This window comes from Myxocyprinus asiaticus, chromosome 19, assembly GCF_019703515.2.
Source record: "Myxocyprinus asiaticus isolate MX2 ecotype Aquarium Trade chromosome 19, UBuf_Myxa_2, whole genome shotgun sequence".
NCBI classification, from domain to species: Eukaryota; Metazoa; Chordata; class Actinopteri; order Cypriniformes; family Catostomidae; genus Myxocyprinus; species Myxocyprinus asiaticus.
The window spans coordinates 2,493,672-2,519,073 of NC_059362.1; the positions used below are offsets into that span (position 1 = coordinate 2,493,672).

At 39.3% G+C, this 25,402-nt stretch overlaps 1 protein-coding gene across 4 annotated transcripts in view; it reads right to left on the reverse strand.

Moving 5' to 3' along the window:
- The window catches only part of l3mbtl3 (L3MBTL histone methyl-lysine binding protein 3), a 158,405-nt gene extending 133,369 nt beyond the window's left edge, over positions 1-25,036 (reverse strand). For all 4 annotated transcript variants that reach the window (XR_007892052.1, XR_007892051.1, XM_051644830.1 and 1 more), the window contains exons 1-9: positions 24,991-25,036; positions 21,341-21,462; positions 21,029-21,140; positions 16,279-16,429; positions 11,447-11,576; positions 9,223-9,307; positions 9,018-9,112; positions 2,207-2,311; positions 912-1,047 (exon numbers count right to left, since the gene is read on the reverse strand). Coding sequence is in view for 2 of the 4 variants with exons in the window: in XM_051644830.1 (XP_051500790.1) it covers positions 912-1,047; positions 2,207-2,311; positions 9,018-9,112; positions 9,223-9,307; positions 11,447-11,576; positions 16,279-16,429; positions 21,029-21,140; positions 21,341-21,442 (916 nt within the window). In the remaining 2 variants the exon portion in view is untranslated. The remainder of the gene's footprint in view (positions 1-911; positions 1,048-2,206; positions 2,312-9,017; positions 9,113-9,222; positions 9,308-11,446; positions 11,577-16,278; positions 16,430-21,028; positions 21,141-21,340; positions 21,463-24,990) is intronic.
- Positions 25,037-25,402: the final 366 nt, after the last annotated feature.

Below are 25,402 nucleotides of genomic sequence, written 5' to 3' on the forward strand. Positions count from 1 at the left end.
TAAAACTTTGTAATGCAGCACTTTTCGTACCACTGTCTCCTTAAGATGAATCGCTTATGATTCCTCATTTGTAAGTCGCTTTGGATAAAAGTGTCTGCCAAATGAATAAATGTAAATGTAAATAAAGGTAATTTAGAACTGACAAAAATGTTAAGGCATTATTTGAAGATTCTGATGATTTTTTTAAGTTAATAAAGTTTTAATTATCTATTTATTTTTTACACAAACCTATCGGTTTGCTTCAGAAGACATTCACTGATCGAATACTTTTATGCTGCCTAAATATGACTTTTGAACCGTCAAATATCCAGCAATGTAATGGCACCTGAATATTTTGATTGAAATTACAAAAAGAGTTGAAATGTGCTTATAAATATCTTCATTTCGGTTCTGCTGAAGAAAAAAGTCATACACATCTGGGATGGCTTAAAGGTGAGTAAATCATGAGAGAATTACCATTTTTGGGTGAACTAACCCTTTAACAAGACTTTTGTTTTCAGAGAAATCTATCAAAATTAAGTGGGGTTTACGCTTAAAACAAGAAAAAAAAATGTCAGTGGGGTAAGGAAAACAAGAAAAATAAACTTGTTTTCCCTTTGAATCAATTTGTTTTACTTACCCCATTGGCAAATAGTTTTTTTTTTCTTGTAATAAGCATAAACATTACTACATTTAGTTAAATTTGTCTGAAAACTTCATTGTCATTTTGTTTCTGAAGAACATTTTTCTTGTTTTCAGATAGTTTCGATATTTTTACTGGAAAACAAGACAAAAATTCTCAGTAAGAAAATTATTTTTTACAGTGTTTATGAGTCATTCCTTCAGAGTTTTTCCCATTTGTTGGAATCTTGAGATTATTGTGCTGTTTTAGGATTTGGCCATTGAACATTTGAGCTGCTGGTGTTTCTTACCTTTAGGTGGATGTAACTTGTGTCCGGTTTTCTCACACCAGCCCACTGGGTGGATGTCAGGAGAGTTGCAATTTACCCAGAAGTCATAGCACTCAGAATACTTATCAAAGTGCAGTCTGATTCGATGTCCTGACACCTGCAAATATTCACACGTCAACTCCACCCACTTGATTCTGGCTTTTGTTTTAACCCTTATGTTGTGTCCTGGTCATATTGACCCGTATGACTTTTTTCCTCACAATTTATTTTTTTACTTAATCCAATTGGAATAAAATTTGTTCACATATGGTATCTGAAAACACACAAAAAATTTGATCATTTTCTTTACATTTCTTTGGTTTTATTTCACTTTGTTACACTTTGTTACACTTGTGTTCCTGGTAAAAAATGATCGGCGTTTGGAAATGAATGGATAAGACTACAAATATTAAGCGTTCAGGAGCATCCTAATCCTTTAGATGAACACATATGCGGATGTGTGTTTGCTCACACAAAGTCCTCGGACATGTGCTCACACACACACACACACACACACACACACACAGACACACAGACACACAGACACACACTCACACAACTCTGAATATAACTGTTGTGATAACAAATTTGCAAATGATGAGAACAAAACAGTTCTTATTTGTCAGCAAATTAAAAAATTATTAATAAATTATAAATAAATTAATTCTTTATTAATTGGTAGGATCAGCTATATGCATTGTAAAGTCCAGATTCTAAGCCTTAAAATGACAACTAATTTGTTCAGATCAAGCAAGTGGTTGTTCATTTATTACGTAATTATATATATTTTTTGTTTTCTGCAGGGAGTGCCCTCCACTAGCCCAGTATGAGCTCAGTTCAATTAATGCTTCCATCAATAAAACAATATATATATATTTAAATAATATTTTTGGTCATAATTACCAAAAGAAAAAGTTGATAAAGAGATCTAATGCAATATCTTGTGATAATATATGCAATATGAGAGATTTATTAACAATCTTAAGTGAGCCGGTCATTTTTGACCAGGAACACAAAATACAACATAAGGATTAAGTAACAAGATTATAATACTATTACAACAGTAAAATTTACATACTGTGCCCAAGTAAGGCTCTCTAATTTTAGGATATGTCTAGTCATTTACAGAATGCCATACTTGAGCAAAGCCAATTAAAACTCTTAAACACTTTTATAACATTACATAGTGTAATTATAAAAACTCAGGAATGTAGGAAAATATGTCAGCAGTACAGAAATCAGTATCTGTTTCATCAGAGTGAGAGGCGGGCTGTTACCTCGGCGACGGAGAGGATGCAGTACATGGACGGGTGATCAGGGTCAATACCCTCCAGCCTCATGCCCACCCTAAAGCCATTCTTACACTGGGGTAATGACTGATACTGTACACACACACACACACACACACACACACACACACACACACACACACACAGTCCAGTTATGCACCTTGAGCAATTGGAGATGCAATGATACAAAAATATACACTCATTGAGTATTTTATTAGTAACACTATGGTCCTAATAAAGTTACTGACGTGATCTGCTGTTGTATCCCTTCCACCTAAAGGTTCGACAAGTTGTGCATTCTGAGATGCTATTCTGCTCACTACAATTGTACAGAGGGGTTATCTGAGTTACTGTAGCCTTTTGGTCAGTTCGAACCAGTCTGGCCATTCTCTGTTGACCTCTCTCATCAACAAGGCGTTTCCATCTACAGAACTGCCGCTCACTGGATGTTTTTTGTTTTTGGGACCATTCTGAGTAAATTCTAGAGCAGGGGCCAGCAACCTATGACACGCGTGGATGCACTGGCACGCAGAGGGGTAATCACTGGCACGCCTGCAATGGCGTGAGAGGAGTAGACTATTTTATTCATATGAAATGCTGCACCTGCATTTTAATATACATCTTGATGTAATTCTTCCTCATGATCACACAGCGTGTTTCATGAGCTGAATGGGAGGCTACACAAAAAGTTAAAATGTGATGAGACTGCAGTATACCCAACAGACTTGTGCAGTGTGTGCAAACCATTCGCGCATCACGAGCCGGCAGCGCTTCACATTCGGTTAATCACGTGAGTATACGCGCCCTCTATGATTCGGTCAGACTGCGCGGATGACAGCCTACATTCGGTGTTTCATTTGTTTCTTTTTGCTTTCAGAACAACACGTGATGTAATAATGAAAACACCGCTATTAATCCTTGAGATTTCCAACCCAGCATACAGGTACACCCTCCTTAAACCATGCTCACACTCAGAATATCATTAAACGATAAAAGAGAAAAAATAAACCCACATTGTAGGGTTCAAAATTCTTTATAAAGTTTATAAAGGAAATAAAGTTTTAGGATTTTGCAGGTGCGATTCACCAAAAATGGCTAAAGAGTTGATCGACTTGTGATGCACGAATGGCTTGCACACTCAGCGCGATTCTCGTCACACTTTAATAGTGTTTAGTCTCCCATTCAGCTGATGAAAACACGCTGCGTGATCATGAGGAAGGATTACATCAAGATGTGGATTGGAATGCAGGTGTGAAAAACTTCTTATAAATAAAATAGCCTGCTCCTCTCTCGCTGTTGCTTGTGTGCTAGTGATTACATGATTACAATAACATAATAAAAGAAATATTTATGATTTCTCACAATTTCGTTATCAGTAATCAAATAAGCAAATTTGTGACATTAACTGTGTTAACTCATTTTGTACAAAAGGACAGGTTTTCTTTCATTAAAGCACTTAAGATGCTCTGTGAAAATTCACATGCAGGATCATGATTATATCATAATCATCAGGTTTTGCACAAAATTTTCTCTCAAACTGTTATACTGATAATATCATTTGTAATTAAAAATAAACAATTAAATTAGAAAAATGACACATCCATTGACCAGGAAAATAAAAAATGGCACTCCATGTCAACAAAGTTGCCTACCCCTGCTCTAGAGAGTGTTGTGTGTGAAAATCCCAGGAGATCATCAGTTACAGAAATACTCAAACCAGCCCGTCTGGCACCAACAATCATGCCACGCTCCAAATCACTGAGATCAAATTTTATCCCCATTCTGATGGTTGATGTGAACATTAGCTGAAGCTCCTCACCTGTATCTGCATGATTTTATACACTGCAGCCACACGACTGGCTAAATAGATATTCACATGAATAAACAGGTGTACAGGTGTAACTAATAAAGTGCTCAATGAGTATATGCAGATAAACCAAACATTATGTTCTCATGAGTGATGGACCGACACCACACATCAGCCAGGCCAATTAATCAGCCAATATTTGGAGACTGTCGGCATCGGCTGATAACAGTGTCTGCTTGGCTGATTTAGAAAAGTGCCTTGTCAAAGGATAATATACAATTTCTGATCTCATTTTTTTTTTCTTGGGTAGATATTGTTTCAAATAATAGTTTGTTTGATTTCAACAATTTTGAATAGGTTTCATTTAATGTGATTACCCAAAGCTTGTATTATATCAGCAGTTTATATGTCATCGGCTGCCCTGATCTCTAGATATCAGTATCAGCCATTGCAAAACCCAAAGCAGCTGACCACTAGATATGATGGCTAGATATATTATATTATAGATAAAATACTGTATAATAAATCTACTGTTTTGCCCGTTTAAAAACTTCCTGGTTACTTGCGTAACCTCCGTTCCCTAATGGAGGGAACGAGACGTTGTGTCGATGTAGTGACACTAGGGGTCACTCTTGGGAGCCTGAGACATCTCTGGTCTTTGATAAAAGGCCAATGAAAATTTTTTTGCATGCCACTCCCCTGGACATACGGGTAAATAAGGAGCTGGTATGCAACCACTCATTCAGGTTTTATGCTGAGGAAACGAGACGAGGTCCGGCCATTTAAGCGGGTAGTTCAGCATTGTGGCAGGAGGGACACAACGTCTCGTTCCCTCCATCAGGGAACGGAGGTTACGCAAGTAACCAGGACGTTCCCTATCTGTCACTTACTCGACATTGAACTGTGAACTGTGTTACGTGAACTGGCGGTGTGTGATGGGCAGACAACTGTGTGCCTCGTAACCAGCACACCAGGCCGACACGTAACCTCCCCCAACATAGTTATGAGTGTCGAACGGCCCTTTGGGGACAAGTCGACTACCCAAAAGATAGAGACAGGCTAAACCAGTCGTGGCCTCTTTTCCCCTTCTTTTTTTTCCACTCCCTAAAAAACAAGGGGGATTATCTGACTGGGCCGCCAGGTCTAGTAGGGGGGTATCTCTCCCAAGGGGAGGACACTATGGAGACCACACCTCGCCCAAAGTGAGGGGGGGATATTTAAGTGGAAAATACGTCACATGGTCTTGCCGACCATGTGGAGAAGTCTCATGGTAGATCCTACCCAACGGGGGAGGAGTTACTACAAACATGGAGACTGTGGCAGAGGGCGCTCTGCCCAAGGAAGACGCAGTTTGCCAACAGGGAAACGAATTAGTGGAAGATATACGTCACATGGGGTTACCTTACAGGGAACCGCCACATGCGGAGCACCTACCCCAGGAACAGGGCTCTTAGTTAGCATGTGTACTGGGCCGGCAGCGAGTCTCTCCGAAAACTCGACTGCCACAGGGCTCGGAGGAAGTCAACCAGGGAACATAGTTTGTGAACACTACTGGGAATTAATGGCGCACGTCTTCAGCTCAGAGGAGGTGAAATGCGCTATGTGCAAGCGATACACCCGGCCGGCTATCCCGGGCTTATCCGCTTGTGTTGCATGCCACTACCTGGGACGAAACCGGTTCCACCTGGAGGTTGTAGAACTTTGCAAAGGTGTTGGGTGTTGCCCAGCCCGCTGCTCTGCAAACGTCTGTTAGAGAGGTCGCTACATCCCTGGTAGAATGGGCTCGTAGCCCTACCAGGGGCGGCACGTCCTGGCCATGATATGCCATAGCTATGGCGTCAATGAGCCAGTGGGCGATCCTCTGCTTGAAGACAGCGCTTCCTTTCCGCTGTGCACCTAAGCAGACAAAGAGCTGCTCAGAGATCCTAAAGCTCTGTGTGCGATCCAAATAGATGAGTAAAACGCTCACCGGACACAGCAACGACAGGGCTGGGTCTGCCTCCTCCTGGGGCAGCGCTCGCAGGTTCACCACCTGGTCCCTAAAAGGGGTCGTGGGAACCTTGGGCACATAGCCCGGTCGGGGTCTCAAGATCACTTGAGAGTAGCCCGGACCGAACTCCAGGCACGTTTCGCTGACAGAGAACGCTTCTCCTACCCACTTGATGGAAGTGAGCGCAGTCAGGAGGGCAGTCTTCAAGGAGAGTGCCTTAAGCTCAGCTGACTGCAAAGGCTCAAAGGGGGCTCTCTGTAGACCCTGAAGAACTACAGAGAGGTCCCATGAGGGAACGAGGGCAGTCTGGAGGGGTTCAGCCTCCTGGTGCCTCTCAGGAACCTGATGATCAGGTCGTGCTTCCCTAAGGACTTACCGTCCACTGTGTCGTGGTGTGCTGCTATAGCAGCAAAGTACACCTTCAAGGTGGAAGGGGACAGCCACCCTTCCAACCTCTCCTGCAGGAAGGAAAGCACCGATCCGACTGCGCATCTCTGGGGGTCTTCCCGTTGGGAAGAACACCACTTAGCAAACAGACGCCACTTCAAGGCATACAGGCGCCTCGTAGAGGGGGCCCTAGCCTGAGTGATTGTGTCTACCACCGCGTCCCGTCCAGGGGCAGACATGGAGATTCCAGAGGTCTGGTCGCGGGTGCCAGATGGTGCCCCGTCCCTGAGAAAGAAGGTCCTTCCTCAGGGGAATTCGCCAGGGGGGCTGTCGTGAGGAGCGTGAGGTCTGAGAACCACGCCTGAGTGGGCCAGTAGGGTGCTGCTCCTCATCCTCCCTGAAGTAGGCTCACTGGGGAAAACACATATTTGCGTAGGCCAGGAGGCCAGCTGTGTGCCAGCGCATCTATGCCCAGAGGTGCCTCGGTCAGGGTGTACCAGAGCGGGCAGTGGGAGGATTCTTGGGAGGCGAACAGGTCTACCTGTGCCTGTCTGAATCGACTCCAGATCAGCTGGACCACCTGAGAGTGGAGTCTCCACTCTCCCCTGAGGGTAACCTGTCGTGACAGCGCGTCCACTGCAGTGTTGCGGTCGCCCAGTATGTGAGTGGCTCACAGCGACTCGAAGTGCTGCTGACTCCAAAGAAGGAGATGGCGGGTGAGTTGTGACATACAACGAGAGCGCAGACCGCCTTGGCCGGATCAACGGCCGGAACCTCCGCAGGGCGAGCAGAATTGCCAACAACTCGAGGCAGTTGATGTGCCAACGCAGCCGCGGGCCCGTCCATAAGCCGGCGGCTGCGTGCCCGTTGCAAACAGCGCCCCAGCCCATTTTGGATGCGTCTGTCGTGACCACGACGCACCTGGAGACCTGCTCTAAGGGAACACTTGCCCATAGAAACGAGAGGTCGGTCCAAGGGCTGAAGAGACGGTGACAGACCAGCGTGATGGCCACGCAATGTATCCCGCGGCGCCATGCTCATCTCGGGACTCGAGTCTGAAGCCAGTGCTGAAGTGGTCTCATATGCATCAACCCGAGCGGGGTGGCCACCGCTGAGGATGCCATATGCTCCAGGAGCCTCTGAAATAGTTTCAGTGGAACCGCTGTTTTCTGTTTGAACGCCTTCAAACAGGTCAGCACCGACTGTGCGCGCTCGTTCATGAGGCGTGCTGTCAATGAGACTGAGTCCAACTCCAAACCAAGAAAAGAGATGCTCTAAACCGGGAGGAGCTTGCTCTTTTCCCAGTTGACCCGAAGCCCTAATCGGCTGAGGTGCGAGAGCACCAAGTATCCCCTGACTGCCTCCGTCGGGGATACCTGACGGAGGCAGTCCCATTGGGTTACCCAAATCGCCCCCAGTGCTTTTCTTATGAAAGCAAGCCACGAGCGCAACGTTGCCAAGGTCATGTTCTCACAGTGAGAACATGAACCATCCAGGATCGCTGCCTCCGTGTAGGTCACGCCCAAACACGAAAGACAGTGATCATGACCATCTGAAGTTGAGAGGTAATGACCACAACCAGGAATAACACACAATTGGAAAGGCATCTTTAAAAAGACGCGTCTTTAAAAAGACGTTCCGTGTGTGCCGCTCTTTTAGAGAAATGTACTCTTTCAGGAAAATATACTCTCTTTTTTCTGCCGAAGCGCCCAGGGGAGTTCTCTGCAGTGCACCAGTGCAGAGGAGGGAGAAGCCGCTGAAATGCGCCGTCAGATCCAGCAGAGGTGAATGAACAGTCATGAGAATTCAGCTCAGTGAGCATGACCATTCGGCTCCGAAGAGAAAATCTGAATGAGTGGTTGCATACCAGCTCCTTTTATACCCGTATGTCCGGGGGAGTGGCATGCAATTACCACTCCCCAATTTTCATTGGCCTTTTATCAAAAACCAGAGGTGTCTCGGCTCCCAAGAGTGACCCCTAGTGTCACTACATTGACACAACTTCGAGTGAGTGACAGATAGGGTACATAGAAACACCTTTCACACTAATGTTTCAAATGAAACCAGGAATCCAAATATGTTAATGTATAAGTTTTTAGTACTTTTGAAACCTGTCATAAAAAAAAAGTTTGAATTAGAAAAAAATAACTGTTCATGTAAAATTATCTGCTTCCATTATCGGTCTAATCAAACCGATATACAGTATATATAAAAAGATAATGATGTTACTCTTGAATAGATTCAAACATTCTACTACCAACGTCTAGTCTACTGTGGCAGTAAGTGATAGTAATTAAGGCAATTTTAACATTCAAATTCGAATATTCGCAGAATTTAAGGAAAAAATGCACATTCGAATCCTAAAATGTACATTCAAATTTTGGATATGTGCGATTACTTATTCTGAATTGTGAAAACTTAAACAATAACACTATTTATTTGCTGCCTCGCTGGAAGTTGTTGCATGTGTGTACGGAGCTTTACAAGCACTACTATTTCCTTCAAGAACTGGAAATCTAGTTTATTTACAGTACATATTCATGTAGGGTTTTGATGAATCAAAGGTAAGCATTTCCAGTCACAATGAGGACATTAAATACTAACTGTTGCCTCACCTCTTTGAATAGTTTACTGGGGGCAGCGATGGCTCTCTCCTGCTCCAGGTATGAGGCCCAACACCATGCCTTCTTCTTGCCTCCATATGGAACTGCTGCATTGTGGGAAACAACCATAGGTGTCATAGAGCTCATGTGACTCTCACCTGAAGTCAACCTTGCCATCTACTGCACAAAACTGTGTGTGTTTATCTCATATACTCACTGTATCTGAGCAGTGCTGCATCTCCTCTGCGCTTCCTGCGACCTCTCGGAGCCCCACGTGACGGTCGCCTGCTTTCTTTCTCTTCCTGTTATACACAAACACACACACACACATGTTCTACCCTTGCTCAAACTGTGGCTGTTAGAAACCAGGAACATAAAGCACACTGTATCATTGTACCCTATACATTTTCCATATCAAATCTATTTTATCAGCTGAGTTTGTTTGAAGGTGTAGTGGGTGAGTTGGTGAGACAGAGTGTGTGATCTGTTAGGAAGGAAACACAAGCTTGTGTAATCAGGGTTGCATAGCTTCAAGCCTCAACTAGAAATTACTTTTGTTAGCTCTCACCACTTAATAAATATGACATTGTCTGCAAGCACAAAAATTGGGGATGATATATCGATATAGAAATTGTGGCTGAAACAAAAGGCAATAATTATCCACGACCATATCGATTAGGGCCAATAACCAATATGATGCCGATACTGTGATAGCCGATAATTATTTTCACGTTAGGACCAATAACCGTTTGATGGCTGATATTACAAAAGCCAATAATAATTTTCACGTTATGGCCATTAACTAATATGATGACCAATATTACAAAAGCCGATAATTATTTGCACTTTATGCACTTCAGTAACCGATATGAAGGGCCAACATTATGATAGACAATCATTGTTTATTGGCCAAAATGTGAAATGATATGATGCCGATAACATGAATGACGATAATTATTTTCAAGTTAGGACCAATAACTGGTATGATGGCTGATATTATGATAGCCAAAAAAAAATTCATGCAATGGCTGATATTATGATTGACAGTAATTATTTTCACATTATGCCTGATAACTGCTGTGAAAGCCAACAATACAAAAGCCGATAATTTTCATGTTACGGCCAATAACTAATATGATGGCCAATATTACAAAAGCCTATAATTATTTTTGTACTTCATGCACTTTAATAACCTATATGAAGGTCTACATTACGATAGCCAAAAATGTATTTAACATTTTGGCCAATAACCAATTTGATGCCAATATTATGAAAGCCAATAAATATTTTTTCAAGTTAGGACCAACAACCGGTTTGATGGCTGATATTACGGTAGCAAAATAATTGTCATGGTATGCCTGATATTATGATAGACGGTAATTATTTTCATGTTTTGACCAATAACCGGTTGGATGGCTGATATGACGATAGCCGATAATAATTTTCATGTTATGGCCAATAACAAATATGACGGCCAATATTACAAATGCTGATCATTATTTGCAATTCATGTGCTTCAATAACCGATATGAAGGCCGACATTACGATAGCCAATAATTTACTTCACATTTTGACCAATAACCGATACAATGCCGATATTATAAATGCCGATAATTATTACATTTTCACCAATAACCGATATGATGGCTGACATTACAATAGCAAAAAAATAACAAATTTCTTCATGTTATGGCTGATATTATGAGACAGTAATTATTTTCACATTATGCCTGATAATTGCTATGATGTTATGGCCAATAACTAATATGATGGCCAATATTACAAAAGCCAATAATTATTTGCAATGCATGCATTTCAATAACCGATATGAAGGCCGACATTATGATAGCCAATCATTTATTTCACATTTTGGCCAATAACCGATACAATGCCGATATTATTTGAGCCAATAAAACATTTTCACGTTGTGGTCAGTGACCAACATGATGGCCGATATTTTAAACCTACAATGTGTTGCCTGTTTTATAACAATACCCTTCCAAAAAAGCACTGTATCAGTGATGTTAATGTCATGGTACATGAAATATTTTGAACTTTTTGTAAGTGTAGCCTTCACACTAAAGCTCCAATCTACAATTGTACATGTTTCAAGTGTAATCAGGTAGAAAACATGGATAACAAATAGTGTCACAAAAGGTAAATGTTTACAGGTGTCACATTATAATAATTTGTTTATATAACTTAATATAACTTTATTTGAGGGTCCAAGCTGACAACCTTGAACTTTGATTAAGTTTAGCTTAACTTTAGGGACTGTTAAACCGTCGTAATGATCTCCATCTCTCTCTGTATCCCACACAGCATTCCCTCATATTCTAAAAGCAGCCTGAGGACTCTGCAGAAACTCTAGATGTGATAAGAAATGCTTAGTGAAAGCCTGATAAGATGGAAGATGAACAGAAAAGGAAGAGTAAACTGACGTAGTCCTCGTCATCTTCCTCAAGGACGTCCATCGAGCTGTCCACGTCTTCAGTGACTCTCTCTGTCGGGCGTGACCTTTTCCTCCCAAGCACCTCTCCGTTAGTTCTGGAACTTTCTTTCTTCAGCTCTCTGTGAGCAGACCATGAGCAAACATTATCAGAACTCTCCAAGCAATCATTTGTGTGCTTTTACTAAATTATTTCTAATAACAGACCTATAAAATGCTATTTTAAATTATTATATATTCTTTGTACTGTATAGATCCTGGATTAGCCAGTTAAGTCTGTATAACATGAATATATTTGATCAAAAGACATGTAGTCAGGGTCTGATATGAATTAGGGCACAGAGTAAAAAATACCACTGAAAGTGACAAAAATGCAAAAGATATTTCAAGTGTGAGGGTAAAAAAATAAGGGTGACCAGATTCCTGCTTGTGGAAAACGGGACAGCCCCCTCCCAGCAAAAATTAAACTGATGTATCCTTACCTAGACACAGATCAATGCGAAGTAGAGGGTGCATCTGCAACCTTGTACTTTTCGCTGGCAGCAATTTTTCTCAGTGTGCGCTTGTCTTTCAAGAGTTTATCATAAAATGCAGAGCAGTCCAGTCCAAAATTAAGATGTAAAGGAAAGCATTGCCGAGATTTATGCAGTGAGTCGAGTGAGTTGAGATTTATCCGGTGTCCATGCTGCGCTCATTAATGAGAACACACGTTCCACAGATGCAGATGTCCCAGGCAGGCATAAAACAAACTCCACGACCTTGGCTAAGACTCCGATGTTGATGGTCTTGCTCTCCAGCTCACGAAAAACGTCTGCCCATCTCTCAAGACATGGCCGTCTTGTTTATGATCCACTAAGTGACAATGTTTTTCACGTAAACCCACTCATCAAAGAGCGTGGTTTTGTCAATCAACTTGAGAGTGGGGACTCTGGAATAGAAGTGTTCGAGGCTGCTCTGAATGTCTTTCCACTCTGGGATGTCTCTCAGTAGGGCCCACTCAAGTTTTTCTGTGTTCTCCAATGAGTGGCTCCAATTTTGGAGGTAATCCACTGATGCTGAATAAAAGTTTCTGACTGCATGGGTGATGGAAAAGCGAGCTCAACAGATCTCACACCTCACTTTACTAGGCTCTGTCCGTGACTCCTTTTTTTTAGAAATGTAAACTCTTTTTGAAGATCCTCATTAAATGTACATGCACGCTTCCTTGACATTTTTTCAGCCGCAGTTTCATCTGTGTGCTCTTTCAAACGGATTCTTCAATCAGTTCACTAACTGGACGTCTATTGATAGAGGATTGTGATTGGATAGTTTAATCCAATCATATACTTCAAATAACACGGTGTGATTTTATTAGTTTTACAAGCCGTATCCTTGGCTACCTTTGATTAGAATACTCACGTGACTGAGAAAGCCCCATTGGCGATAGAGAAATTTTGGGAGAGGGGAAATACAGGACAAAACACGATTTTTGCAGAATAAGTCAGGACTAAATACAGGACTGTCCCAGGAAAAACGGGACGTCTGGCCACCCTACAAAAAATGCTTCTCTTGTTTTAAACAACATTTGATTAATTTCATAATATCCAATTGTAGGTCAACAGAAGACAACTCTATAATCTAACAAAGCGTCCAGCCATTTATTTTTGCAGAGTGTATATTGTGTTATGATATATTATACATTCATTACATCTACTTTTGTAATTGATGTTGATTTGTTTTGATTGGCAATTTAATTTCAATTTATTTAAATTCAATTTAAGTATTTGACATCTGACATCTTATCTGTGTGTGAATGCAGCTATTGTAATGCTCAAATTTCCATTACTGTTGCACAGATGAACCCCGTGTGACATAGGAAGACAACTTCACAACATTCTGTTTCCTCTGTAGTAACAGCATTAAGTACTGTATAATTTTGCTCAATAATAATAATAATACTCATGGCATAACAAAAACAATATGTATAGCTCACTGACTGAATAAAACTCTACTGAAGGGAAGTTTGACTGTCATAAACCACGACTAGGCCTATGTTTAGGAGTAGACATGACATCAGCAGATGAACAAATACATTCATCCCACAAACTCTATAGAGGTCAGACTGCTCACAGACTGGAAGCAAAAATACCACAACATGACAAGCATTACAGTGGACACAAAGATGTTTAACAAATCAGTGAGAGGACATGTTATTGTATATAAATCAGTATAAAGTCTCTTTTTTTTAAAATAGCATATTGCCTACAACTTTTGAAACTAACTACTCAGTATACATACTGTATGTGTATTTTTTGTATGCATGGAATATTCAGGTAAACTACTAAAATGTGCATAATCAAATTGTTAGTTCCATATCTAATTCTAACAGGATAGGCTGTGTTTGGAGCTAATGTAAAATGACTATTAGGGTTCCCACACTTTTTGACCAATTAATCCTTCGCTAAGCTCCACCCCCCTTGGTTACGGTCGCTCACTTTGACAAGCTTTGCATCACTTCCCACAGGAATGAATGGGACATTCATTCGGAAATTACATTTTAAAGCATATTTATCTGATGTTTTTTGTAAAAGAAATTGTTAAAATCAATAATTTGATTGAAAACTGTTGAGATTGTGGATCTAATTTCTAGCTAATTAAATATTTTAGAGCGGAGCATAATAACAAAATGTAAAAAAAATTATACTGTGTATATACGTATTCACTATAGAAAATTGTCATGAACTCATTTCCATGACTTTTTCAGGTCTTAAAAATGTCCTAATAGTTCCCTTCTTTAGCCTATTTTTAAGATTTAGACATTTCAATTTAATAACAAAATTCCATAAATGTAATTGTATAATGTTTAACAAAATTTGTTTTTTATTTATTTATTATTGAAGATGACTAAATTCAATTTCATGGAATTTTGAAAACTGAAATGCTTAAATCTTAAAATAATTTTTTTGAGTTCATGACCGTGGAAAACCTGCTATTAATATTACTCTCTTTCTCTCAAAAATTCCCTTTAATTCACTTGCAGAATAAATTAATCATGGCTGCCTGCAAATAGCATATTTCTACAATAAGCGCATTTACATGCACAGTGTTACGCTGATAACTAAAAAAAAAAAAAAAAAACAGCTTATTCAAAAAATATTACATTTAAAACCATTGGGTTATTTTTTTCTTTCGACATAAAAACGTAAACAGGCATGCGCACAAAACTTGCACACATTGGATAATATTTTATACATATCATATGCACATTGGATGTTATTTATATTTATTTAAAGGAGCAATATGAAATATATTTACTGTACAAAAGCATAAAATTATCATAATATGTAATCAGAGATTTAGGAAACATGCTAAGTTGAAATATTGGTTTCTCTGAAAACAATGCTACAGCCAATATATTCTACTTTGAAATGTCCGTTCCAGGCCGGAATTTCTGTTTGTGTTTTGGCCTGTGTGATCCCACCAACTGCCCATTTCCCAATAGTATTTCGACACCCCGGGTTGCCAGATTTGAAACAAGTTAGCGGGTAAACACAGCGTGCTGCAGCCATGGAAGCCAGCAATACATCTAGCTAACACTGACAGAGTTATAAAAAATCCACATGAGCTGGTTTATAATTAGCAAACAACAAAAACATTGCAGGTGTATATACTAGCTGATCAACTTACAGTGTTAGGCTCGTCGCTTGCCATTGACAGTTTGCTCGTTCCTGTTGCGTGTCGTCAACCTGGCAACCTGTGTGAGCTTTGAGTCTGGGGAGGAGGGGGCGGGGGAGACAACTCTCTCCAACATTTAGAATTTGGACTGCAGTACCCATTTTAAATGCTTGGTGTCAATGTTACATATTGCTCCTTTAAGTAACTGTGTTCAATTGCGTACTAACACATTTGCTGTTGTATCAACAATCGTGAAACTTCACTGGTATTTGCATTGACTAATGCAATTTTGGTATCGTGACAACCCAAGCATGTAGTGAGCAGTGTGCAAGCGTTCTGTTCCAAACACAGCCTAAATCTTAACTCTGTTTAAAAACCAGTGTGACAGGTCAGTCAATGCAAACATGTTTGATAGTAATAACGTCACCTGCCCTCCCACACATACAAGAACACAACAACTGCTGCTCAGTCCATAGTGCTCAAATCACTTACAACAACCTCCCAGCAAATCCATGAACAGAACCGGTCAGAAATTACCCAGAGCTTTACACTTTTCAATGTATTTTGTTCTATCCAGTTGTGGGTTTAGTGCCTCTGCAGACAGCTGTCTGATATCTGTATTCACTGTCTCAGAGGTGAGTGTTGTTCTATGTGGAGCTAGTATGAAATGGTTTTGAAGAAAACATTAAAGCACAGAACTTGAAGAAAACAATTAGAACACTCAAAACATATGCTACTGTGATGGTAGACAATAGACAACTGCATATTAAAGTGATAGTTTCGACTCTGAATTCTGATTGGATGAACCACGTTCAGAGACATTTTAAAATGCAGATAAAGCACACCTGCAACCGCACATTCAATATCCATCTTTTTTCTGAACATGTGAAGTGAAGTGTTCCACGATTCATAACGGAAACATTTCGCTTTCCGCTCTCCAGTGTTTTCACTCGCATCAATAAATGCAACAATTTATTAAACACTGGTGTTTTTATCATATTGCTGAGATGGGCAAGTTACTTGCTGAAATTTAATACCACGGGTTAGGGTTTTTTTTAAAATCACCAACACCAAGTATGAGCAATAGAGCCTCTGAAAATCAACTACTGGGGTGAAATATAAGTGAATGTCTGACACTGGCCCTCAATGACAGTACTGTGTAGTACTCACTCTTGTTGCTCTTGCAGCAGACAGCGCTCACTGCAGTGAAGTCCATCAGACAGGAAGTCCACCATAGAGCCCTTCCTGTTACAGCGTACACATACCAGTCCTCGCTGGGCCCATGCCTTTTCCTCCTTTATGACCGGCCCCTTAGAGAGAGCTGAGGAAAATCAAGACAGAAGTACATCATCATCATCTGTCATCATCATCTGTCCATTTACATGCTTAAGTGATACTGACTCTTCACTAAACCCTGCCTTGAAGACACTACTGACCAATGCAACATTTTTAGACAAGCATTTGCTCTTTTCTAATGTAAGTAATTCATGTGTGTATGGATAGTTTTAAACAGAATTTAACGGAAATGTAAAAACTTTTTTTTTTTTAAATCGGTACAACGTTGTTACCAGAGGTAGGGTTAGGGTTAGGCAAGTGAGAAAAGGCATCCAGAGAGGACATGGCACTTTTGTCCCTTAAAATACAAAAAATTATTTTCTTTGTAAGTAATTTTGCCTTAAAACAAGATAGAAAAAAAAAAACAAGTCCAATGTGGTAAGAGAAATTGTGCTTCTTAAGTGCATTTATCTTGTGCTATTATTTACAAATAAGTCCTTTGTGTTTGGATAGTTTCAAACAGAATTTTAGATAAATTAACCAAACATACAGTAAAATGCTATTGACGGGGCACTTATTTTAATTATGACACTGCCATTTTTTTTTCTTCTTTTTTTAATCATAGACCTCATTAAATTTTGTTTTTTAAAATGCTTAATACAAGACAAAAATATTTACCAATATGTTAAGAAAAATTAAAATGTATCTTGTAAATGTATCTAGTTTCATGGGTGTCCTAATTTTTTTAACAAATATTTTATTGGAAACAGTAAGTCATGTGTGTTTGGATAGTCTGAACATAATTTTACAGAAATTCCCCCAAAACAGAGTAAAATGTTATTGCCGTGCCCTTATAATGGCATGTATTTTCATTATGCCACTGGCCATTTTTTTCTTGTTTTAAGCATAAACCTCACTAAATTTAGTTTTATGCTCAATACAAGAAAAAAAATATTTAGTAAATTTATCTTGTTTCAAGGGTGTCCTATATATACACTACTGTTCAAAAGTCTGGGGTCACTTGCCTGAAAAGTTTCTCATGATACCTTTTTCCTCCAAACATAACGATGGTCATTATGGCTAAACTGTTCAATTTTTGTTTCATCAGACCAGAGGACATTTCTCCAAAAGGTAAGATCTTTGTCTCATGTGCACTTGCAAACTGTAGTCTGGCTTTTTTATGGTGGTATTGGAACTGTGGCTCCTTCCTTGCTGAGCAGCCTTTCAGGTTACATCATTATAGGACTCGTTTTACTGTGGATATAGATACTTTCCTCCAGCATCTTCACAAGGTCCTTTGCTGTTGTTCTGGGATTGATTTGCACTTTTCACACCAAACTACGCTCATCTCTAGGAGACAGAATGCGTCTCCTTCCTCAGCGGTATGGTGGCTGCATGGTCCCATGGTGTTTATATTTGCGTACTTTTGTTTGCACAGATGAGTGTGGTACCTTCAGGCGTTTAGAAATTGCTCCCAAGGATGAACCAGACTTGTGGAGGTACACAATTTTTTTTTCTGAGGTCTTGTTTGATTTCTTTTGATTTTCCCAAGATGTCAAGCAAAGAGGCACTGAGTTTGAAGGTAGGCCTTAAAATACATCCACAGGTACACCTCCAATTCAGTACACCTCCTATCAGAAGCTAATTGGCTAATTGTCTAAAGGCTTGACATCATTTGCTGGAATTTTCCAAGCTGCTTAAAGGCACAGTTAACTTATAGTATGTAAACTTCTGACCCACTGGAACTATGATATAGCCAATTAAAAGTGAAACAATCTGTCTGTAAACAATTGCTGGAAAAATTACTCGTGTCATGCACAAAGTAGATGTCCTAAACGACTTGCCAAAACTATAGTTTGCTAATATAAAATCTGCAGAGTGGTTACAAAATTAGTTTTAATGACTTCAAGTGTATGTAAACTTCTGACTTCAACTGTGTGTGTGTATATATATATATATATATATATATATATATATACACACACACACACACACACACACACACACACACACACACACACACACACACACACTACCAGTCAAAAGTTTTGAAACACGACTGAAATGTTTCTCATGATCTTAAAAATCTTTTGATCTGAAGGCGTATGCTTAAATGTTTGAAATTAGGTTTGTAGACAAAAGTATAATTGTGCCACCATATTAATTTATTTCATTATAAATCTAAAACCTAATAAAAAAAAAAAGAAGTTTTTGAAATTGATGACTTGGACCAAATAATAAAGAAAAGCAGCCAATAAGTGCCCAACATAGATGGGAACTCCTTCAATACTGTTTAAAAAGCATCCCAGGGGGATACCTCAAGAAGTTGGTTGAGAAAATGTCAAGAGTACATGTCTGCAAATTCTAGACAAAGGGTGACTACTTTGAAGATGCTCAAATATAACACAGTTTTGATTTATTTTGGATTTTATTTAGTCACAACATAATTCCCATAGTTCCATTTATGTTATTCCATAGTTTTGATGACTTTACTATTATTCTAAAATGTGAAGAAAAAAAAATAATTATAATAAAGAATAAGTGTTTCAAAACTTTTGACCGGTAGTGTATATATATATATACACTATATTGCCAAAAGTATTCGCTCATCTGCCTTTAGATGCATTTGAACTTAAGTGACATCCCATTCTTAATCCATAGGGTTTAATATGTCGTCGGCCCACCCTTTGCAGCTATAACAGCTTCAACTCTTCTGGGAAGGCTTTCCACAAGGTTTAGGAGTGTGTTTATGGGAATTTTTGACCATTCTTCCAGAAGCGCATTTGTGAGGTCAGACACTGATGTTGGACGAGAATTCATCCCAAAGGTGCTCTATTGGGTTGAGGTCAGGACTCTGTGCAGGCCAGTCAAGTTCTTCCACACCAAACTCGCTCATCCATGTCTTTATGGACCTTGCTTTGTGCACTGGTGCGCAGTCATGTTGGAACAGGAAGGGGCCATCCCCAAACTGTTCCCACAAAGTTGGGAGCATGGAATTGTCCAAAATCTCTTGGTATGCTGAAGCATTCAGAGTTCCTTTCACTGGAACTAAGGGGCCAAGCCCAGCTCCTGAAAAACAACCCCACACCATAATCCACCCTCCACCAAACTTCACAGTTGGCACAATGCAGTCAGACAAGTACCGTTCTCCTGGCAACCGCCAAACCCAGACTCATCCATCAGATTGCCAGATGGAGAAGCGTGATTCGTCACTCCAGAGAACGCGTCTCCACTGCTCTAGAGTCCAGTGGCGGCGTGCTTTACACCACTGCATCCGACGCTTTGCATTGCACTTGGTGATGTATGGCTTGGATGCAGCTGCTCGGCCATGGAAACCCATTCCATGAAGCTCTCTATGCACTGTTCTTGAGCTAATCTGAAGGCCACATGAACTTTGGAGGTCTGTAGCGATTGACTCTGCAGAAAGTTGGCGACCTCTGCACACTATGCGCCTCAGCATCCGCTGACCCCGCTCTGTCATTTTACGTGGCCTACCACTTCGTGGCTGAGTTGCTGTCATTCCCAATCGCTTCCACTTTGTTATAATACCACTGACAGTTGACTGTGGAATATTTAGTAGCGAGGAAATTTCACGACTGGACTTGTTGCACAGGTGGCATCCTATCACAGTACCACGCTGGAATTCACTGAGCTCCTGAGAGCGGCCCATTCTTTCACAAATGTTTGTAGAAGCAGTCTGCATGCCTAGGTGCTTCATTTTATACACCTGTGGCCATGGAAGTGATTGGAACACCTGAATTCAATTATTTGGATGGGTGAGCGAATACTTTTGGCAATATAGTGTATATATATATATATATATATATATATATATATATATATATATATATATATATAATATAATATTACAGTAAAATGTTATTGATGGGGCACTTATAATGGTAAAAAGCATTTATTTATTTATTTGCTTATTTGTTTTAAGCATAAACCTCACCCAAATGGTATGCTTAATACAATTTTTATTTGATTAATTTATTTATTTATTTTTGCCAATGTGATAAAAAATAATAATAATAAAACGAGTCTTATTATCTTACACAAGTTTGTTTATTGAATATGTTTATCTTGTGTTAAGGATGCTACTGGAAAACAAGATAAAATAAAATTTTGGTCTGGAAGACAGACAAGTTTGCATGTACAACATTAGAAAGGATCCCTACAATTGCTCTAAGATAAGAAAAATATTTACACATTGTTTCAGGTCATAGTAGTGGTAATAGTAACTGAAGAGTTCACAGCACCATAGTAAATAACAGTTACGCTAATGTTAGCAGGTGTGTAATCACTATCAATTGAGGCTTTTTTTCCATTGACTGTGTTATCAGTTTGCCTCAATTCTGATTCACAGCCTGCGTGGTTTTTAATCATATTAATGTGTAATTTAATAATTTCTTTTAAAGAAAAATGGCAGATACAACTGCTTTGCAATGTCACACTTCATTTCAGCCCATATAAGAATTATATTAATTCCAACTGTTACCACTTTAAGCACTATGAGCACATTTTACTGAAAATCGTTCTATAAAGCTTGTTTGAGCGAGCAACAGTGACCAAGGGGGGCGGAGCTTAGTGCAGGGTTATTATATCTAACTAAACCTAAAGCCAGTGTATTATAGGGTTTTACCCTCTTGCGCAGTTGGGACGCTCCATGTGGTGGTGGCGTGAGCCTTTTTGCCCCTCTCCTCCTCCGTTTCGTCCGTTATGACCTCCAAGACCCCAAACTCATTCACCCGGAACTGGCACACACAAACAACAGAGACACTTACACACACTGTCTGCACTGCTACACAACAAACACACACTACATGCTGCTTCAAGATGACTGGGAATAATTTCATAGCAATAAATACAAATCATAAAGACATTAAATCAAACCTTTAACTAAATAAACTGACCATCTTGAAGCTAGAATAAAGGCTTAGATGTATGTCCTAACCTTGAGTTCGCTGCCGGGCAGTGTTCCCACCCCGTCCTTCCAGTCCATCGCCCCGTACACGTCAAACTCTGGAGCGGCTGCGCTCGGGCCTGACGACTCCATCACACCCACACACAGCTAATCTGAAAGAGCATATAACACCCCACATATTTACATTTGTCACTGCTCAGCAGCACTCAAAACTATTCCTCCATCAGGACTCAACTGTAAGCATTTTTTATTTTATTTTTTTTTTGCTGTCCCAGTTGGACCAGTAGTTTTCATTTTCACTTGCACTGTCGATATCTTCACTGGCGCCTCAGAAAAACAAATAATATATAGATCTAATTTTTTTTTTTATCAACATACTGTATTTAAATTGTCAGAAAGAAATATATTTTTCACTATGTTTTCTTTACAAAAAATAAATAAAAATAATAATAGCTAGAAATTAAACAGCTATGATTTACTCCATAACAGCTAGAAATGTGCATGCTGGAAAATGATGCCATACAATGATTTGTTTATCAAATCTAATTGATGACAGATCATTTTACATTGGTGACATATATTAATAAGTATAATATGCATTACCAAATTTCAATACATCACAGAAAACCAAATGTTAAAGTTTGTAAGGCATAAATCACTCACTGTCACTGACCTTAAAAGCACTTTGGATTTTACAAGTTTGCTAAAGAACGTTTACTAACAAGAAACCTTTGCAATACTTCATCTCTATGCTTTTTAGTCCCCAAAAATCCAAAAGATGAAAAGCTTTTTTTAACTCTAGAAAAACAAACTTTAAGTTTGATATCATTGAATAGTAATTAAATAGTTTAGTCAGTAAATATGCAACTACAGTATGTATAGTCTGATATATAATCTATAGCTGTATACATTCTATAATTATAATCTATAATTGGTTAGCCTAAAAAAAAAGGGTGACGAGTCATATTCATCCCCAAAATCTAGAGACAAAATTTTATTTAAAAAAATTAGAACAAAAATTATACTCTGCATAAAGACAATTAATGAAGCTTATATTAAGGACCATTAAGATTTCCTGCATTGTGACATTATAATCATGAACATTAAGCACATTTACCCCCCAAATATTCATTACAGTAATGAATTCAGACATTGTAACTTTTGAATTTTTTTGTAATTCTGTAATACAGTAATTTATTAATAAATAAAGGCCTGGGTAGCTCAGCGAGTAAAGACGCTGACTATCTCCCCTGGAGTCGCGAGTTCGAATCCAGGGTGTGCTGAGTGACTCCAGCCAGGTCTCCTAAGCAACCAAATTGGCCCGGTTGCTAGGGAGGGTAGAGACACATGGGGTAACCTCGTGGTCACGATTAGTGGGTCTCGCTCTCAATGGGGCGTGTGGTAAGTTGTGCGTGGATCTCGGAGAGTAGCATGAGCCTCCACATGCTGTGAGTCTCCGCGGTGTCATGCACAACGTGCCACGTGATAAGATGCGTGGATTGACTGTCTCAGAAGCGGAGGCAACTGAGACATGTCCTCCGCCACCCGGATTGAGGTGAGTAACCGCGCCACCACGAGGACCTACTAAGTAGTGGGAATTGGACATTCCAAATTGGGGAGAAAATGGGATACAAATGTAAAAAAAAAAAAAAAAAAAAAAAAAATATATATATATATATATATATATATATATATATATATATATATATATATATATATAAAAAAATACTTTCATTTTTTTTTTTACATCAGCATAAATTAAAGGCAGTGCAACAAATACTACCATGATACATAAACACTTTACAATTCTAATCCTTATTTTTCTCACATTACAGTAATGAAAATGTGGTTTGTTTGTTAATTGTCATTAAATAATGTTACTAAGCATCTTAATGGTCCTAAACATAAACCTGATTGCCTATATGTAAAATATAATGTCTTATTTTTTATCTTTAATATTTTCGGGGGCTGAAAAATTACTCAGCCATGTTCTTGACAGGTTTTGAAAGATTCGTCCATAAACTACTGGAAAGAAAACAACATTGGGGAAAAAAAAACCCCTTTCGATCTTTTAATTTAGTCTTCAGTTTCGCAAAAGAACTCCCTTGACCGACAGTTAGAAACACACACTCTCTATGTATGTAACTCTTTATGCTTTTAAATTTATGTTAGAATTGCACTGCTATTATGTTATATGTCCCTTAAATCAGTTAATAATAAACTAGTATGCACAGTCTGATCTATTATCTATCCTATAATACACAAAATATCAAAACGACATTAACTGTTTCCTCAAACCTTTTGCCTGCTTTGTGGAGAACCATAAAGCAATATTACAGTCTATATGCAAAGACTGTTTCTATGATTGGTGTAAAGTACCAAGCTGATCTGAAAAGAGACGCAGGCTATAAACACAGTGCTGCATGAGGCCTACAGCACGCCAGTCGTTCATCTGTGCTGCCAGCAGAGGGCGCTGCTGCCCACATTTCACCCGCTGCGCTGGAAACTTTCAAACAATGAAATCAAAGAAATACTCGCAATATCGACAAATATTGCAGCATATTTTTTTTATTTTATTTTATTTTTTGGTTCATTTTGACATTATTTTTCATTAAACACGGAAGTCAGTGATAATAAAGGTTACATATCTGGCCTTGAGCTGTTTTTCGCTGCTGTAGTTGGTATTTATAGGTATTTGTCATGTTGTATTAAACTAAGTTACATTTCTAAACGAATATCTCCAATCTCCACGCAAGTGCATTACTTTTCTATGTAAATTATTGTATTTTAAAATGCATTTGATATTTTTGGCCAATCATTTTTCACTTATGATTTTAATTAATTTATAGACGACGCGATGATAAAATAAACACAATATTGATTTTCCACCCTGAATATTACTGCGTCTGTTTTTTCCTATTTAAGCTGGGTTTTTTGGCGGTTTATTTTTTGATTTATATCTATTTCTGCAGATCTATTGTATTAAAACACTTTCCAATGAATGGGGTGAAATGATTCAGCACGATAGCGACCATGCGAGGTTATTTTTCTTTAAATATCGACGGCGATGAGATGTGATCATAAATATTAGATGGCACAGTGTCAGACATAAAACACTTTTCTTTAATGTGTTTTAAAGGCAGTTTCCCAAAATGGCGGAGCAGGAATTATATTCACTATATAATTGAAAGACACAGGCCTGGAAAACCGCGTCATTATTCGTGATCAATCACATTTAAAGTGAATGATTGAGCTGATCGCGAGGAAACGGAGAGGTGATCGAGAGATGTTTTGTTTCGCACGATCAGTTCCTGCCGTTTCCAGCATACAGGAGCTTTTGCATTATTCTACAAACACTCGTATGTGTGCTTTATTTCTGCCGTCAACCAGACATGCACACTTTGATCTTTTTTATCGACTGCGTCTATTGTGAGTGTCATTAATAAGCGTTATTCTTTATTTCATACTCTCTCTCTCTCTCTCGCTCTCTTCCTGCTGCTGATATTATTGATGACACGTCCAGGCGTTTTCTACTTTATATCTAACTTTCATTATTATTCCCTCTCATTAAACCTCCCGCGAAAGTCTAACACGGCGCATAGCGGCTAATTGCAAAGTACAAAACGCTATACAAACAGTTTATTCTAGGGTGCGATTGTTTTAATTTGTCTGTTTCTTACCCAAATTCTCCCACGAGTACTGAGAAATTGGCCAGGCGGACTCCAGTGCGCATGCGCAGAGCCGTCGCGCTTTACACTCGCCCATCATGACAATATCGAAAGTTTTGCGCTGCAACCATTCCTGCGAATACAGACGATTTGACGCGTTTGACTCCCGCACTCGAGCACCAGTACAACAGCCTCCTCGCACACGTGCGTGTGCAGTTTTTAAAGCGCTAGGAGGGGATCTGGTGTCGTAAAACAACTCCATTACTGTTTTGTTACTAAAAATAAAGCCCTGCATGCAGTCGAACCGTCACAAATGTAAATAAACAGTACAATACATATAAAATATTAAAGTCCTGTGTATTAAGTGTGTGTTTAGTGTTCACAGATGGAGACGTGACGCAGTATTTTGCATACTGTAAACATA